Source organism: Musa acuminata, chromosome BXJ3-4 (assembly GCF_036884655.1).
Source record: "Musa acuminata AAA Group cultivar baxijiao chromosome BXJ3-4, Cavendish_Baxijiao_AAA, whole genome shotgun sequence".
In the NCBI taxonomy this organism is placed as follows: Eukaryota; Viridiplantae; Streptophyta; class Magnoliopsida; order Zingiberales; family Musaceae; genus Musa; species Musa acuminata.
Window position 1 is genome coordinate 42,415,768 of NC_088352.1, and position 15,436 is coordinate 42,431,203.

The following is a 15,436-nucleotide window of genomic DNA, read 5'->3' on the forward strand; positions in this document are numbered from 1 at the left end:
CCGCACTGGCCGACGGTTTCCCATGGCATCATCCCGTGGTGGAAGCAGCATGCGAGTAGCATCGTCATCATTCATGGCGCCTCCGGGCTCGCTCTCATCGGCGGATTACAGGGTAGTCGCCCTTGACGAGGGTGTAGGGTTTTGTATTCCTCGTGCTCTTCAAGCATGAGACCTCGCCCCATGTCTTCCGCTCTCCGTTGCCTCGCTCTGCCCTCGTTGACTCCCCTTTCTCTCGGTTCCGGCCTTCCTCGGGAACCGCTTCTTGTTTCCCTCTCGGCGTCTGTTAGCTTCGGTAGTCGTACGTACAGCTCTCAAGAAGGTTGGTTTTACACTTGGATCCTTTCAGTTAAACAAACGAAAAAGACGATCTTTTTTAGACTTCTCGTTATTTGTGAAGTTGAGATCTTTATGATTGAAAGGTTGGGTTGGTTCTGTTCTATTGGTGTAGGGATGGAGGCTTGGTCATGTGTCCTGGTTAATGCACGAAGAAGAGGAGGAGACAAGTCGTCCAGCGAGAAGGGATTCGAGGTGACGGTGATCATGGGACAATCGATCGATATTAAGTTGGAAGAAAAGGGTTGGATTTCAAGGGTTAGAAAGGTTGGTAATATCCGTAGTCTATTTACCTGCCCATGATTTCCCTCCCTCTTTCTGTTTTTTCTTGTCTTGGATGTTTTTTGGTTGATTGGTTGTGATGGCCGCTATAGGGATTATATAATTAGGTGTAGTAAATGTACAAACCCCAGGAAGTTTCTTTTTCATTTTTAGTATTTTTTTAAAGTGTTTTTCTAAAACTTAGTACGCTCGATACACTGATATGGACCGTTATAATACTGATCCGAACCCTGACCGGTACTGTACAGGCTACGGATACATGAAATTGAGAACCTTTTATCACACCGGCACATCACAGGGAATTGGCGGAATGGGGATCGTATGAAAATTGATACTTGAATTCTAGTTGTAAAATAACTTGTGATTATGGATCTGCAAGAGTTTTGAATGTCAAGACATTGCATGTACCTACAGGAAGTTACTCAAGTTGTACTACAATTGTTTATGTGAATGCCATCCATATATGACAGATTAAGCTCGCCTTCATCTAAATCAGTGGTTGCAGCAATCCGCTCTAGGTGATGTTGTGGTATTGCTAATGTGATGGTCATAATGCAGATCATGAGCAAGTTGATTTGAAGTTGTGTAGGGCTATTAAGTATGGAGTTGCCAACCAAACAACAAGCTTTTAGATTGCATTTGATTTCACAAACCTCAGAAAATACCTCATGCACATCAGAGCGGATGATGTAACATTGACATTAGAATAGTGATTTCTTTAATCTTAGAGAGTGGAGGTTCTGAACGATCCCTGCAACATTGACTTGCTTTCAGTCATGTCTCTAATCTGTTTTTTCGTCGGATTTTTTTGCAAGGCTATCGAAAATTTATTTCAAGCAGGCAATACAGATATGATGGAGAAAAATTGCTTGATTTTTTTTTTTGTGAGATTCTTTTTCTATATATAAACTGGAGATTGTCAGCACCAATGTTCGTAAATATTCGTAGGATGATAACTCATAATTCATCAGTCATCATTTGTAACATGGTTGGATAAGGTTTTATGATCTTTCATTTTAAGATCATATTCCTCATTAATTCAGTGCAAATGTTTTTGCCAGTGTACCCCTTTCAATGGATGTTGCATAGGTTTTGTGTCCTTCATATTATTTCCATGCTCAAATAGATGGAAGTGTTATTTGCGTTCTGTTTTAGTATTTAACAAGTTCTCGGCTCAGATTGTCAACATGTGCTCTCTTTCTCTCTTTCTTTCTTTTTTTACTTTGGGAAGAAAATCATTGAATTCATCTGCTAATATGGTTCGAAGAAAGAGCATTTTAATATGCAAATCTTTGTTCTTTAATCGTTCACTGATTCTTGAGTATCAAATATGCATGCTAATTTTCTTCTTATATCAATGGAGACAATGACATCTAGCTTTTTGCTAAATCTCTTACTTCCAGAAAAGATTTGTTAAGGGTTGATTTTGTCATATATTCTAACCACTTCCCTCATAGTTCTGTAGTTAAGGAATGTTAGTGTCTTATCCTTTTTCTCAGTTCAAACAGGCATTTAGCTGTTCTTAAATGAGAATTATGCTTTTTTTTTTACTTATAATGGTCAGGAAATTCCAATGTCTGCTGCTTAGAATGTCCGCCATAGATTACGCAACAGTAAGTTCCCTTGTCACTCTGGAAATTACATGAGGCAGTTCTCTGAAAGTTTTTCGTTTTCTCCAACTGTGCATACATGGATATCAATTTCTGAAACTTGAGCCTGTAGTCCATTTGGTAGTTTTGGTTTCAGTGTTACCACTTCTTGGGAGTGATGATCTTGTATATTGGCTTAATTATCACCATGATAAACAAACATTTGGATTTGAGTTGCATGCGCTTATCTGCTTCACTCATTTCATTTTGAGTTCTTATGGTTTGGACTTGTATATTGGCTTAAGTATCGCTGTTTTAAACAAACATTTGGATTTGAGTTGCATGTGCTTATCTGCTTCACTCATTTCATTTTGAGTTCTTATGGTTTGGACTTGTATATTGACTTAATTATCACTGTTATAAACAAACATTTGGATTTGAGTTGCATGCGCTTATCTGCTTCACTCATTTCATTTTGAGTTCTTATGGTTTGGACCTTCCATTATGATGGTCTTGAAATGGATTGGTTACCTACTTCACATGTAGAGAATTTGTGTGTCAATCCAACAGATGTGCTTTGGTATCCCATCAATGCTGTAAAAACCTGTAAGTTATCTCATCTTCTTATGTTCTCGATCCAGTCAATAAAACACAAGGTACTCTTGGTGAAGACTTGATTGTGGATGATACTGCAAGCAAAGGTAACACATGATATCAGCTTGTCCCGAAAACAGTATGTAGATCATGAATTCATGATGTCTCTCAGCAACAATAGAATAAATCAGCAAGATGATCAATCATGCAGTCTTTTTCTGCAGCAGCCCTATAAAGATTAGGAAATCTGTCACTCACAAGAGCCCTTCGCATATCCATTTATCAATTCAAAAACCTTGTCAAGAGATCGATTTCTCTAGTGTTGAACTGATTCTTCACCGTGCCACAGCATTAGGCATAGCCTTCACAGGTGCTTGATTTCTGGCGACAGCACCAATAGACAAAAATTTCCACATTCTTTTTTCCTATTGAGAAAACATTTGGAAGTGATTTAATCTGTCATTATTCTTCCTGGACATTCTTTGCCTATTGTGACACCTCAATCCACCTTAATTTTCCTTACTAAATGGTCTAATTTTTTAAACATGATATATGGGTTTCTTTTTCTTTTTTTTTCTTTGCATGGAAGAAATCATATAAGGATTGTGATTACACCTGCCTGTGATATGCACTTGTACTTCATTATGTGCTCTCCCACAATAGGAATACAGTCAGATCTCTTTTTGTGTTTGAGGAAGAAAGTGTAAAGAAGCCTTTTCACTTAGACTTTATTTATGAACATGTGAAATCAAGTATGAACTGGAAGTATCATACCATGCATCCAAACATAGAGTGAAAGAAAAAAGAACAAAAACATTAAAAAGAAGTAATCTTTGTGTTGAACTGTGTATTATTCCAGTTGACCTTGAACATGTTCCCGGACACATTGCTTCACTTTTATGTCCAAGCTCTTACCAAAAAGACTAGCCTAAAGAGTATGATTTGTATTCCTTTTCCCCTTTAAATTATAATATCAAGGTGAGGATGCATGGATCTTGATGCTACAATATGCTGACTCTAATAAGAACTTTAATAGGATTGGTTCATGTTGCAATAGCAGTCTACACATATCTAATCCAACCTTTCCCGGGATCCTTGGCTGCCTTTTCTTCAGGTGTTGAAGTGGTATTTTCCCATTGAAACTGATGTTTGATATGATAAAAGAACAGGTGTTTACCATTAAATAGTTGTTTGGTGATCCATCCTTGTCATGAATACTTTTTTAATGCTGTCATGGCTGGAGAATATTTTATAGTTATTAGTTAGGAAGCATAGAACATATATCACATACATGGGACATGGCAATCATGAGAGTGGAAGATATATGTCTGCTTATGATCATAAATACTGGCAGCATATTGGTAGGTCCAAAGTTAAGACTTATCCCTAAGTTGACTTCCTTTTTGCTTCACTGCACATCAAAGAGCTCTTTTCTTTCAGAAAATGAAAACATTTCTCTTCCAATCAATCTTCCTGTTCCATCTTTTGTTCATATGCCAATGGGTGAGCAGTTGAATTAATGTGAGAAAGCAGTGTACTCAGAAATAAAAAAAATGCTCTGAGAAACATCCTGTACAGAAAAATAGTATGCAACTTAGAGAATAGTAGACAGATGTAGATTATCTCAGTTATGACATTTCAGATGGCTGACAACAATTTATGTTAATGTATGATATTAGCTAGTTTCAAGGGTGTAACTCCCTTTATTTTGACAGGAAAAATCTGCGAAAATGTTGGTCGATTGGATTAGAGATTATTTTTCTGAGGTTGGCATACAAAAAAAGAGGAGCTCAAGAATTTGTCTGGTTAAGCACATTCAACGTTTGTATTGTTTGTCTTTTATCATTTGGTGAGAGAACTTGAGGAAAGCAATGGAAAATTTTGCTTACTGGTAAACTTTCATACAATTTCACTCATTAGACATTATAAATTTATAATGTGATATGGTCCCAGGCAATTAGGTAGTTCATCACAATCTCAAAGCTTCTCAAACTAGAACAAGGTATTACTAATGCTTCATAATTCTGGATTATACATTTGTTATAGAGCTTGATAATTATATACAATCTTTTTTTGGTGGCAGAACTATGGCATATGATTGCAAGAACATCCTGTCATTCACCTGTTCTGTTCATGAATGTCTTGTTGGATGCCCAACATAAAAGCCTAACACAAAAGCCAGCCAAAAGAATAAATCTTGGAAGCTTTTTTTTGATACTACACCAAATTGAACACCCAGTGGCTGGCAAAGAGGCCCTACATGTTGATGTCTGATGTGATACATGTTGCACTGGAGACATGAATGCCATACCCTTTCCTGCAGTATCTATGATTGAACATAATTGAATGGTGAGTCCAAACTGATTCCTGCATTGATCTTCCTGTACACTAACAAAATTTTCGAGAATCATTTGATTCCAGCAATTGTTTTGAGTTTGAATTAGAATTTGGCTTCAAGCAATGGCTCAAATAATTCATGATTGTCTATGTTTTTGGGCTTCCTTTCATCTTACAATTTTAATATACAAAATACTTTAATATGTACAAAAAATGTATGTGTAGAAGTTAAGACTCTAATTATACATGCATTAGTAAGTGTGTGTGTGTCAAATATATGCCTACATAATTTTTTTCAATCTCAGATATGAATAAGTAGCTAAATTAGCTGTCCAATTCTTGTTGACCTAGAAATCCAATGAAACAAAGGAAATTATACTCTTATTCCTAACAATATCTTTGATTGAATACTAGTATGATGAGCATGAATGGTTCACTACAGTATATATATATATATATATATATATATATATATATATATATATATATATATATATATCAGTGATATCACATTAAGATCAATTATGGAGGCTTCAAAGCAAATGTCAACTCTATGGTCAAGGGATAGTAAAAGAAATGTTATCAAATTGATGGGAAGCAATCCTTTAGTAAGAAAAAAAAAAGACAATTATTTTCCACATGATGAAGCCACCCCTCTCAATCAAGATGTCTTAGAGAACATGTAGAGCTTAGCTCTTAAGGATTTTGAGTAGACTAGGGCTAATTATTAAGACATCCCTAATAATTTCAAAGCTAATTATTATGAGTAGAGTAGATCTAATAATCTCAAAGCTTAATTAAAATGGTTCAAATTCCACCATCCCTAATCCTCATCACCCCCTACTCCTAATTTTCTTGGCATGTGAGATTAATTAATCAACTAACTAATTAATTAATTAGCTAATTAGTTAGGAGGGAGGGTGAGAGAGAGAGAGGGAAGAAAGCAATATTCACCATTAAAGAGAAGGACAAGTTCTTTGGTTAATTAATTAGAGTGGGAGACAGAGGATATTAATAATTAGCTAATTAAGTATTTTTTTACTAATAAAAAAATACATAAAACTAATTATTAAAATATTTTGAATTAGGTTTACTCTCTCCCTTTTATTATTTCTTGGCCTATTTCTTTCCTTGGTAAGGAAACCGCTCCTTTCTCCACCTTTCTCTTCTTCTTCCTTCCCATCACCCTTTAAAAGTCGTGCTTCTGGCCAATCTAATAGTGGGGATTAGGGTTAGGGTTCGGATCTCTCTTCGATATAATCTCGTCCGATGGCCTCGGAAAATGGCGCCTTTCTAGGGTTTTCGATCTGCTCCTGAGGAGTTGGTCCTGTTTCTCGACCGCATTCCGTCGAATTTTCCGGCCCGATATTGTCCTCTGGCGGCGTAGCCGCGGCGGATATGGACGGGTTGCGGCCGGACCACTGGGATCCGGTGGAGGAGGATGAGGGGATCGATCACTTCGACCGGCTGCCGGACTCGGTGCTCCTTGTGATCTTCAACCTGGTCGGCGACGTCAAGGCCTTGGGGCGTTGCTGCGTCGTCTCCCGCCGCTTCCACGCCCTCGTCCGACTCGTCGACGAGGTCGTCGTCCGAGTCGACTGTGTCATCTCCGACGATCCCTCCCTCTCCCGGGTCGCCGAGGCGGGCGGCGCTGCCGCGTCAGACAAGCCCCGCGGCGTCTTCTCCCACCTTGCTCGCATCGTCCTCGGCGGCCTCGTCAAGCCCCTCGTGGCTCTCGGGCAAATCCTGTCCCCGTCATCTTCCTCCTCCGCTGCTGCCGCCGCTGCCTTCACCGCGGCCAGGAAGTCCGCGCCATCGTCCTCTTCATTCTCTTCAACTTCGTCCGATGTCTCCCACCATTCCCCGACCGAAGTCTTGAAGAACTTCAATGTGATCCGGCGCCTCCGCATCGAGCTTCCCGACGGCGAGCTCGGCGTCGACGACGGCGTCCTCTTGAAGTGGAGGGCGGACTTCGGATCCACCCTCGATAGCTGCGTCATCCTTAGCGCCTCGTCCGTGGCGTTCTCGTCTTCCATTTCCCCGGACTCCCCAAACCCTAATCCTAGTCTTGGTTTCGAGGACGCTTGTGTCGGTGATGATTGCGGAAGCATGCCAGATTCGTTCTATACTGATGGAAGCTTGAAGCGGAGGGTGGTGTGGACTATTAGTTCGCTGATTGCCGCCTCAGCGCGGCATTATCTTCTCCATCCTATTGTGGCTGACCATGAAACATTAGAGAGCTTGCATCTAACAGATGCCGATGGGCAGGGGGTGCTGACCATGGACCGGCGGCAACTGCAGGAATTAAGGGGAAAGCCAGTGATGGCTTCGGGGTGCTCGCAACGGACACTTCTGCCGGCACTAAGCATGCGTCTGTGGTATGCACAGCAGCTCGAGTTGCCGGATGGGATGTTGTTGAAGGGTGCGACATTGTTGGCCATCAAACCAAGTGAGGAGTGGACGACGGGGGCAGTCGGTGGATCTGTCGGGCTCTCAGATGGTTGCAGGGTTTCAGATGCCTTTGAAGAGCCATACAGGACAGCAGCCAAGATGCTCATGAATAGGAGGACTTATTGCCTCGAGATGAATTCCTTCTGAGCCCACGGAAGCCAAACCCAAGTTTGGTCGTCCACAGGTAAAAATTAAATCTTACTCGAGTTAAAGGAGAACCTCAAGTTGAATTTGCAAGATTTTTATAGAGATAATCAAGGTTGCAGATTGCTAGGTTGCTTGATGGGAACTGGAAATTGGTTATAAGCCATCCTGTTTGCCGCGTTATGACGGTGAACATCATGAAGAAAGCTACCGTTAGATTAAAAGTTACTTGGATTGTGGTTTGTGTTTGTATGTGTGTAAACAAGAATCAAAGTGGTATACATGTGAAAAGCGATCTACAAATGCATTCTTTACTTGCCTTTCATAAACCAAAATTGTCCAATGCAAATATGTTATAACCAAAAGCATATAGCATGCTGCACCTCTTTTATAGATTTTCTATTGTAATCCTGGTTATTTGTTTCAATTGTTGTGTAGTTGTATAGTTTTTGACAGGCTTATGAGCATAAATGAGAAACTATACTTGATAAGAATTACTATGTCAATTCGGCATTGATCAGTGTTTTCTTTTAGAATATTTTGGATCATCAACTGTTTGTGCAGATAATGGACTATCTACTTGTAAGGTTATTTGGGGTATCCAGTATATTATATGACATTGAAGCATTAATCTTATGGTCCACAGTTGCGTTGTATCTTATGCGTTACCTATGATCTCATTTGCCTTCGGTGTCTATATGCCTTTGCTTTTATTCTTTAGAACAGAAAGTATATCAAGAATATCTTGAAATCTTTTACACTGTAGTTCTTTAGGGGCAAACAAACATGAATGGTTACTAGATGCAGAATTAATGGTTTTTTTCTGTGAAAGTTGTAGGTCCAATGGATGTCTCCAAGGGATGGTAATCAGTATACATTTAAGGATGATGACAACATCTTAGGCCCCTGGCAAAGGACCCTGCCTGTAAGTGGTAACCTCTAACTCATCTGCTAATGCAATGATTATATGCTGTGAATTTTCAAATGCAAACGCCCAATGTCCCGGCGAAGTGGCGGAGCACCTCTCTGTTGGGCTGCTTCCATGTGTAAACTTACAAAGATCAATTGCGGCACATACAACCACAGAGTGCTATCTTCACCTTTGCTTGTAAATGGTGTAGGGGTTATTGTAGCCTTCGGTAATGGACTTATTGTAATTGTAGTTTTTATGCTACCAATATCAAACTTCTTAGCCGTAATTTCCAATTTAAGCTCCACTACTGTACAGTATGTACTATGTTCTTATTGGGATCAAAAATAGATTGCAAATATCAGATTGCAATCATCCATGGTGTTCTGGGTTTATTTCCTATGCAAGCGTACAGATTTGGATACATCTTTTCTGGCACTGGAATGATGAGAAATCATTTCTTTTCTCTCATTTTCCTGTATGAAATACTGGAAGTGTTTGTGTTTGATATAAAATCTTATTTCTTGTAAAATCTTATTTCATTTGCCTGATTATGAAGGTAGCATGACAACGAAAGAAAAAAAAAATCTGTGACAACATCAATACAATGCTGGAATTGATATTGTGCTTTTTCTAGTCATCTTTGAAAGAAAAAGTAGATATATCATTTTGTGTCATTTGTGGCGGAGCTCATCTCTTGTAACTTTGTTTGCATGAGACCCATCAGATCAGGATATCATAACTTAAGCATGGTTACTGCAAACTAACAAAAATCACACTCAAGTTTGTTCATTTGTTTCCATGAGCTCATACAGACATGAAAGCGATAACGACGATACAGATATTGTATCGTAGGTAGGATAAGGTTTATCCGATGAAGGAAAATGAGAACACACAACAAAAAATAATTGTGGTAAGAGTCTCCAAGGAAAACAATAATGTACTGCAAGAGCTGAGCTGGGGAGGTTGCATTTGGCCATGCTCTGTTCTCGGTTCCTGCATCATCCATCCGAGTGCACTGCAAGTTAGCAAGTCTTAAGAGGTCCATTGTGTTAGTGCACAATGAACAGAAGACAATAATGTAGCTAATATTAGAGCAGAATTCATATCTAGCCAGCTCTGAAGAATAAATATAAGCTCATCATGTTATTATTTATTGTTCTAGGCAAAATATGTCAACAAGCATTGAATATAATTACTTTATAATTGTAATATTCAAAAAGATTTTAAGTACTAGTTTCTCCAAACGTGTGAACTTGATTGAGCCTTGAGCTTATCCAGAGTTACAAAAAAAGATGGCTAAATGTTTCTTCGAGCTTCAAGTAGCAGAAGTCAGAGGAGAAAGTTAGCATTGCCTTCAGAAGATAGAAGCATTGATAGGCAAGCTACTACAAACATAGTTGATGCCCTACTGTTTTCAGGCTAAAAGAACCTAGTGGGGACATGATTACTTGAAGAATAACGCAACAGGGATGGTGTCCCGCGAAGGATTCGATAACAATCATCAGAAGCTATGATAATAGGAAGTAAGCAGAGCTAAAAGTCTGAAACAGTGACCAATCATGGCATCCAAAGAAAAGTATCTTGGTTTCAGAACATAGGATGTTAGTCACTTAATCAATTAGGAGCTGATGCATCAGCTCATCGACAACACTAGATAAACATTGTTTAGCTCTGTAGTTTTGCAGCTAAAGCCCAATAAACTGGAAGCAGAAACTGCCAGAGGAGTTTTGGATGATATGATGGAAGAGATTCAAGCATGGAAGTCTTAATCCAAAAGATTCTAGCATGAAGAGTCTAGGAAGAAGGTCTGAGAAGGCCAAAAGCCCAGAGAGACTTCAGCTACTAGATCGCAATTATAACACTAGAAGTAGTGGTGTCTATTGTCAAAATTTTCAGAATTTCGGATCCATTAGATTTATTGAGGTTTCACAAATAATCTCACTAGAAGAGGCATCAGGTATCAGTGATCGGTATTTCAGTGTAAAGAGTGATGATAACTTGAAATAGATTTGGCCTGTGCACTGATAAATCTAAAGCATAAGCTAAAAACTCTACGTTTGAACAACTACTTTAAAGCTTCCATAAAACTTGATTGAGGTATTTAATGCAGCCTAAAGTCCCTAATTTGAGGTATTGCAACAAAATTAAGAAGACGGAATTTCTGATTTAAAATTGCAGCATTGTCTAATTGCTAGGATACACGTCTATCAACAGAATGCAATAGAAGTCGCATTGAAATTTCGGCTTAAATGCATACGATTACCAAGCATAATGAAATAGCATTTCATATTTTTGCTTACGTTGAACAACTGCATTTCATTGGATATGGGATGCCCAACCACATTTCATTAATCATATTTTCCAAATTCTGGTTTTCTCATTCTCCTCTATCTTACAGAGGTTTCCTACAATCTTTCTGTTAATATCCTATTATTTTAGTGGAAAAATGATCTGTTATAGAAGGTTAGTCTCAGTCATGACAGGTTTAATTTAGCCACATGATTTCTTATTGAAAACCTTGACAAAAGATCAAACTTGAGCCACTATCATAAAATAGAAAGGAATACTTAGTAAAGATGAACACATCCCAACACACTTCCCCAGCAAGCCTAGTAGATATTGAGTTATAACATGGGCTTTTTCTATTCTCGTCACTTTTCACTATCTCATGGCACTCTTCCACACCATTGATATACGTTAGACATGGGGGTCTCCAACTATGCCTCTGCAAATCGAGTATACCTTTGTGATACAAAATTCTGATTATAGTTAGTGAAGTTATTGTCCAGGACTATATTCTCAACAGTACTAAGTTGAATATTCATGTTTCTTTCTCCCAGTAACTAGATTCCAAAAGTCAGTTTTACTTAAACATTAGCACATAGAGACGAAGGTTCAACTTGGTGATTGTTCATTTCAAATTAGTTTCCACCTAGGATCATGAAAAACAAGTCTCAGCTACAAACCCCTAGCAGTGAGTGGCTGTCCTGTGCTAAAATCTCTAACTTCAGTGATTTGGCAATGCAAAATGTATCAACTTTGATAACAAGTGAGAAACAAATCCAGCAACATCAGTATATATATCAAGAATCCTACCAAATTATGCAGATCAATGTAGGAAAAAGTTATTTCTCTATTTGATTTCAACAAGCAACAGAACTATAAATAATTTACACATCCTAGAGTGAAAGTAGTCATGTGGTCACTGTCATGATTGTCAAAACAACTAACATTAATGCCTATGATATCTTTGGTATCACAATGTTTTCTATGGTATATATGAATGTCAAGAATGTGCTTTCAACCTCAAACGTTATCTGAGCATAGATTATATGAGATTTCACATGGTTTTCACTAAAGTTCATTACAAACCAAGCTCCAAAAGTAAAGAATCATTACCAATATAAGCAACAAAGCATGAGTTCAGCTCATCGCTGGAATCAGCTTTCCAACAAGGGAAAACTCCATGAAGCAGAAATCAAATATCTACCTAAAGTCTGGTCACATGTATCAAATTCACTGATGCATACCAACACTAGATGCTCAAGGTATTCCCAACTAAGCAAAGATTTTGGTGACACTGAATAATCTACAAGGATAACTAATATTGCCACATTTAGCATGGAAAACTAAGGGAAGTTTTTTTTTTCTTTTTATTTTAACCAACATCCCATCAAATATTTCAACTAGAACAAGCTTACATTACTAAAAATGTTTAATTGGCTTCTTTCTTAGTTTCACAATAGTTTCAGTCTTTTACTAGCCAAATCAAGGCAAGAGTGAAATGGTGGATAATTTTCTAGCAATCTCACCTTCTGATCTTTGTTTGGTTGCTTATACTAGCATAGCAGCCCAGGAAACAAAAGAACTGCAAGAAAACGTGCTAAGCAAACTTATAAGACAAAGAGGAGACAAGCTACAGTTGATGTTGTATGAATGGGTGGCAGCAACAAGATCATCATTTAATGGGGTTCGAGCTATATAATTCCTAACCTTTTGACACCTGTTTGATCCAACAAAATAAGAGAAGTCAACATGGCCACCCGTTCGATGCACCATTCCATAGTAGCCATCTTACAGTTGTAAAAGCTAAAAGACTCAATTAGGCCATGCAACCTCGAGAAAAGCAATCTCTCCGAAGAATTAATAGATCATTGTCATTGTCATTTAGATGGCAAGGAAAGCAGTAGGAAGAACTTCTTACCGGCCGTTGAGAATGAGCATCATTTTTCTTATTACTTCAGTTCTTTCCCTTCCCCTTCAGGTCAGATTGCCGATAGCCATCCCCGTAGCAGAGCTGCAGGTGATCGCCAAACCCCTCCGGAAACTGATTCTCTGCATTGGTGGCAGCTGCAGCCGAACCTGCAGCAGCACCAAAGAACTGCAGGTTCGATCCGTCAACCGTGGAAGAGAGCCTCTGTAGGTGGTTGTGACTGTGGTGGTGCTCCTGAGGCATCTGAGCTGGTGAATTGGACTGAAGGGTCCCCCTGTTGAAACCCGCAAGACCCGACGATATGGAGAAGTTGAGATTGTAGTTCGCCATCGCCGCCACTGCCGAGACAGGGAAGAAGTTGTCCTGCAACAACGAAAACTGCTGCATCTCCTGATGGTCGCCGGTGGCCGCAACGTTGAAAGGCAACATTCCCATCGGGCAGCTGTTTCCGAAGTGGGATTGGGAAGAAAACCCTGACGGCAGCTGTTGACTCTTCTGAGACTGGGCGAAGAGACCAGGTTGGCCGAAGTAGATCGCTGTAGGGATTTGCTTCTGAATGCAATTGAGGCCGGAATTCTCCTCGCCTTCTGCAACAGCAGCGACGTTGTTGGCTCCATTGCTGCTGGCAAGAAGCTTCGTGAAAGAGGAGGAGGTCTGAGGGTTCAGGTTCTGGTGAAGGAAGGCCGCAATGTGGCTGCTGTCGTCTCTGCCCTTCTCTTTATCCTTCGCTGCTCGCTCTCGCGCTCGCTCTCTGGCCATGATGCGGCTCTCCGAACGCGACAGGGACAAGCCTGAGCCTTTGCTGGTGTCCGAGGTGCTACTGCAGCCGGATTTGGTCGAGGGATGCTGCTGTTGCTGCTGCTGCTGGCTGTAGCTTCGTTCAACATCAGGATCGGCCTTCATCACTTCATCCCCACTGGGCTGAGGCAGCTTGGGGAAACCATCAAGGGGAGGGAGCTCATTGATGGCGGCCGCCGCGGCCTTGATCAGCCACTCGATGGCCTTGCTCGGCTGGTCGTAGCCGAGGCGGTCCTGGAGGTCATAGAACTGGATGGCGGTGGACACTGAGAGGCGGACCCGCCGGTCGCGGAGACCCTTCGCCGTGTAGACCTTGCTGTGCCGGTCCTTCCCGCCGGAGGCGCGCGAAACACGAAAGATCCTGGATGACGGGTGATGCAGCCAAGGGGCGACGCGGCCAGCGTCAGCTCCTCCACCCTTCCTCTCTCTGTCCTCCTCGTCCTCGTCCTGTTGCTCCTTGCGCCCTATCTTGGACGCCTGGCCACCGTTGCCCACCGTTCGAGACCGCTTGGAGGCGTGGGTGTTCTCCAAGTCCATCTCGCTCTCATGCCTGTCTCGGGCCCAAGATCGGATCTTTATCGCCTTCTCCACCACTCCGTTCTGATCTCTACCTCCTGATCTCCTTTCCGGAAAGCGGTGGGCGACTGAGAGGGGCTGTGTCAGCTCTACGGCTTAGGGTTTCTGAACGTCAGCGGAAGGCTGTCCTTTAGCATTAATGACGAGCTCATAGTCGCAGTACAACGGGAGAGATAGAAGACAAAGAAATTGAGTGGAAAAAGGCGAGACCTTTGGACGCTTCAGATCGCGTTCGCGGCCGGAGATCTCAGCTCGTGGCTTCAATGAGCTGCTCCGGACTGACTTCTTTCTTTCCGCTGCTCGCGCTCGACAGGCGGCCAGAAATCAGCACTGCGGCCTGCAAGGCAGCAGCAGCAACAACTGCTGCAGAAGCACTGACTGCAACGATGGCAGCATCAGACACCGAATTCTGACACGCTTCTGAGAGCCAAGACATAAAAAGACGAAACAAAAGGCAGCAGCGCCTTTAATCTAAGCTGCAGCTTTAAAGACGAAGCCAAACGAGACACGGAAAAAAGACAGCAAAAAGAGCAGCCAGGCAAAGCGAAGCGAAGATAAAACGAGAGTTCACTTAGACATCAGAACTTGGACGAAATCTCAGCGATTAATCATCAGTAGCACAAAAAGATGTCGCCTTTCTTCGTCGAAACCTCACCTTGCGTCGATCTAATGGTTCCGCGTCCAAGACCCCTCAGATCTACACACTCCAACTCCAAGAACCACAAGCTCCCACTCTCAAAACACTTTATTTTATTCCAGACTCCAGGCAGGCGAGCCCCGACAGGTCCGCATTCCTTCAGTTCTCGTCAAGGTCGCAGCGCCAAACAGCCTCTCACCTCCCCGAATGCCGAGGCAGCTACATCCGATTCGGACGAGAACCTCCTTTTCCGTACCTCGATCACTTCCTCCCCCCTCCCGCAGCCTCCTCGGCGCGCAAGAAGTGCGATAACGACGGCGAGAAAGCGAGTACAGCAACAGTGGTGAGGAGGATCCAATGGACGGCGCGAGCGTTTGGGATGTCTGGGGAATCCGACTGCTTCTTTAGCGAAATCCTAGTTTAATCCATCCAAGAAACAGATGAGGCGGGGAAGCAGAAGGAAAAGGGAGTGGCGAGAGCTCGTGGATCGAAACCCTAGGCGTTCGCATTCGAGCAACGGCCGATCTTATCGGGATAGGTCAGTCTCCCTCCGTCCCCTCCCCCTCTCC

General features: G+C 41.4%; 2 protein-coding genes and 1 long non-coding RNA gene across 7 annotated transcripts; 2 read left to right on the plus strand and 1 right to left on the minus strand.

Annotated features, from left to right (window-relative positions):
- Positions 1 to 181: 181 nt before the first annotated feature.
- LOC135634754 (uncharacterized) lies at positions 182 to 5,285 on the plus strand. The gene is made up of 3 exons (XR_010495437.1): positions 182 to 319; positions 449 to 4,800; positions 4,882 to 5,285. It is a non-coding gene; the product is annotated as an uncharacterized LOC135634754 (long non-coding RNA).
- A 989-nt stretch (positions 5,286 to 6,274) lies between these two features.
- LOC135635703 (F-box protein At5g46170-like) lies at positions 6,275 to 9,015 on the plus strand. Of its 2 annotated transcripts, none has more exons than XM_065146979.1 (2): positions 6,275 to 7,770; positions 8,563 to 9,015. In XM_065146979.1, exon 1 carries the CDS (start codon positions 6,534 to 6,536, stop codon positions 7,731 to 7,733), a length of 1,200 nt encoding a protein of 399 aa, XP_065003051.1. In that variant the 5' UTR covers positions 6,275 to 6,533; the 3' UTR covers positions 7,734 to 7,770; positions 8,563 to 9,015. The 2 variants fall into 2 exon arrangements, with proteins under 2 accessions (XP_065003051.1, XP_065003052.1); XM_065146980.1 differs by having other exon boundaries at positions 8,569 to 9,015.
- Positions 9,016 to 9,374: 359 nt separating this feature from the next.
- LOC135585128 (transcription factor PCF6-like) lies at positions 9,375 to 15,428 on the minus strand. Of its 4 annotated transcripts, none has more exons than XM_065146975.1 (4): positions 14,886 to 15,428; positions 14,441 to 14,608; positions 12,848 to 14,335; positions 9,375 to 9,636 (listed from the first exon to the last, which is right to left on the minus strand). In XM_065146975.1, exon 3 carries the CDS (start codon positions 14,189 to 14,191, stop codon positions 12,884 to 12,886), a length of 1,308 nt encoding a protein of 435 aa, XP_065003047.1. In that variant the 5' UTR covers positions 14,192 to 14,335; positions 14,441 to 14,608; positions 14,886 to 15,428; the 3' UTR covers positions 9,375 to 9,636; positions 12,848 to 12,883. The 4 variants fall into 4 exon arrangements, with proteins under 4 accessions (XP_065003047.1, XP_065003048.1, XP_065003050.1 ...); XM_065146976.1 differs by having other exon boundaries at positions 9,375 to 9,658; XM_065146978.1 differs by having other exon boundaries at positions 12,848 to 14,353.
- Positions 15,429 to 15,436: the final 8 nt, after the last annotated feature.

What these genes read in the sequence shown, in the direction of transcription:
- LOC135585128 (XM_065146975.1), bottom strand. Translation starts at nt 14,191, where the DNA reads ATGGACTTGGAGAACACCCACGCCTCCAAGCGGTCTCGAACGGTGGGC.
- LOC135635703 (XM_065146979.1), top strand. Translation starts at nt 6,534, where the DNA reads ATGGACGGGTTGCGGCCGGACCACTGGGATCCGGTGGAGGAGGATGAG.